The following is a 2,454-nucleotide window of genomic DNA, read 5'->3' on the forward strand; positions in this document are numbered from 1 at the left end:
ATGCTGTGTGTTCGTCTCACGGCCAGCAGAGGGAGTGAGATCTTGTGATGTCTGTGATGCTGCTGAAAAACCGGCCTGAGGAGGTTTGTTGGTCTTATCTGGTCTAGTCTAGCACCTTAAGAGTTTTTCAGGATTGTTTGAATGAACACATGCAAATGAGTCGACATGAATCCAGCTCTTATTATCCATGATGATTTTATTGACTTCTGATTTGCCCTTTTGTTTTTTGCGTCTTCTTGAATCAAGAAGTCTATGTGAGGTCTATTAACAGATGTTCATGTATTTATGTATGTATCTTTTCATATATATATATATAGTCATGTATCATTAATACGTTTATAATGACATATAAATCGCGGCCAGTTTGTGGGATTGTTTTCCCTGGCCTCACAGCGGCCACAAAGGTTCACAGTATTTATGTGCAACAAAATGAAATGAACACCACGAAAAGAGCTTTCAGTCCAAACGCCATCGTCATCAGCTCTGATTCATCACGTGGTTGAAAACTTGTTAGTTTATGGAAGATACGAAAAACATGCATTTCACGTTTCCATTTTGGACTTCAATGTGTAAACTCATCATCATTAGTGTTAGAAATCAGTCAGTGGGTCTGTGGGTGGAGTGATTCTCCTCCTCACCTGTAGGAGGCAGCACAGACACCGCACCTGTAGTCTCATACAGGTGTGGTGCGACGATTGGCATCTTTGGAGTCTTTCTGGATGCAGTTGTGCACCTGTAGGAAGTCCGGCTCTCTCTCGGAGTTGTACATCGGTGGCGTGCCGTGTGGAGTCTTCAGCGCGTACATGGAGATATCGGTGGAGGGCAGCGCTCCGAACGCCTTGAGTCCCACGGGTGAAGCGTCGTGCGAGTGCGAGGGCTCGGTGGAGCGGCTGGAGGAGCGCGAGCTGCGCCGGTAACGGTAGCGGTAGCTGGGGATTCTGCTGATGGCGGATCCCTGCAGATAGTCTCCTCCTCCGCCGGTCCGAGCGCGAGCCACGCGTAGCTCCCGGTGCCGGTCGATGAACATGTGAACGGCCAGAACGCCCACCATCTCCGCCATGATGAAGGACAGCGCGCTGAAGTAAAAGCTCCAGCCGTACGAGTAGCTGTTCTTCTTCGAGTCGCTCTTGGACGGGTCGCCCATGTTGGCTGATATGTACACGATTATCCCGATGATGTTACTCAGACCTGAGGATCAACACACACACACACAACATCAATCACACGTGTGTACAACATCAGAGCTGAAGAAATAGATTTAGGCAAATTAGCGTGAGAGCGCAATGAAGAAATAAAGTTCTGCTGACAATGTGCGAATTAAAGAACACAGACGCAGCCGGATCATTTCCATAATGACAACAGAGCAGTGCAAGATTAGCGTCTTTGCTATTTTGGCCGGTTAATAATGTCGCAAATGCCAGTAAATTGACTAGCGCAAACCTTAATAAATCATAAATGCTCTCCTCCCATAAATTTTGCATCTGAAAGGGAAACTCCTACAAATGCATATGCAATAAGATCAGCTGCAAATATGACTGTGTCCAGGTCTCTTCAGTGCTAATTTTGTTTTTACTGCGCGTCTTTAGTAAATCTCAACAGTACGCCAAAAGAGGGTTTGTGCTGGAGCAAGCTGTTAGTAAATCTGGCCCTAAGCCTCTATCAAGCACTAAGGGTTACTAGAAAGCTACAAGGCAGGTGAGTTTTAATCAAGGTTGGAGCAAAACTCTGCAGGACTGTGGCTCTCCAGGAGCGACGTTGGCCATCCCTGATCTAAACAACTTGTGTTCCAATTTTGAGGTTGATATCTCTAAAAATGAGCTTTCAGTAAGGTTTTATTTGAGTGCAGTACAAAACGTTTCCACTAGATGAAATTCACTTCCTGTTCATTTCCAGAGTTTTGACTGCGAACAGTACAAGTGTGAATATTTGTTTCAGGACCGTTTAACTTTTTTTTCTTTTTTGTGTTCACATTGCAAGTGCCAAACCAAAACGTAAAGTTTTTCTGGTCCAAAATGACCGAAGTGCACAAGAGGGTTAACAAACGTTTTCCACTTTGAGGTTCTTCAGGTACAGCATGTGAAAAAAAAGCTTATTAACTTTATGATTTCATTCGCATTGAGCTGAAAATGACCAAATTACTTTTTTAGATTTTCATCATTATTTCTAGACAAATTAGGTCTGATCGATGCCAAGCATCAGTGCTCATGAGTGAATTTAAGCAGTAAAAGATTGAAAAGTTTTTATGCATTCTTGTAGCTCAAACACTAGATCATGGAGCTAGCATCCACACGGTAATGGGTTCGATTCCCAGTGAATGCATTTACACATAACCATTATTAGAATTTCATAATGGTTCAGTTTTTTGTCTAGTAACACAAAAATAGTGCAGAAAAGGCAGTTTTTCAAAAAATAGTTTTTTTAACTTTTTCGAACCCTACGCTTGTTAGTTTTCAG

The 2,454-nt window shown here is 43.2% G+C and overlaps 1 protein-coding gene across 1 annotated transcript in view; it reads right to left on the minus strand.

Moving 5' to 3' along the window:
- Positions 1 to 220: 220 nt before the first annotated feature.
- LOC107676732 (voltage-dependent calcium channel gamma-2 subunit-like) overlaps positions 221 to 2,454 on the minus strand; it is a 12,121-nt gene continuing 9,887 nt past the window's right edge. The window contains exon 4 of the mRNA XM_016471392.1: positions 221 to 1,188. Coding sequence (XP_016326878.1) covers positions 674 to 1,188 — 515 coding nt within the window. The 3' untranslated portion in view covers positions 221 to 673. The remainder of the gene's footprint in view (positions 1,189 to 2,454) is intronic.

Source organism: Sinocyclocheilus anshuiensis, unplaced genomic scaffold, assembly GCF_001515605.1.
Source record: "Sinocyclocheilus anshuiensis isolate Anshui unplaced genomic scaffold, SAMN03320099.WGS_v1.1 scaffold3329, whole genome shotgun sequence".
Taxonomy (NCBI): domain Eukaryota; kingdom Metazoa; phylum Chordata; class Actinopteri; order Cypriniformes; family Cyprinidae; genus Sinocyclocheilus; species Sinocyclocheilus anshuiensis.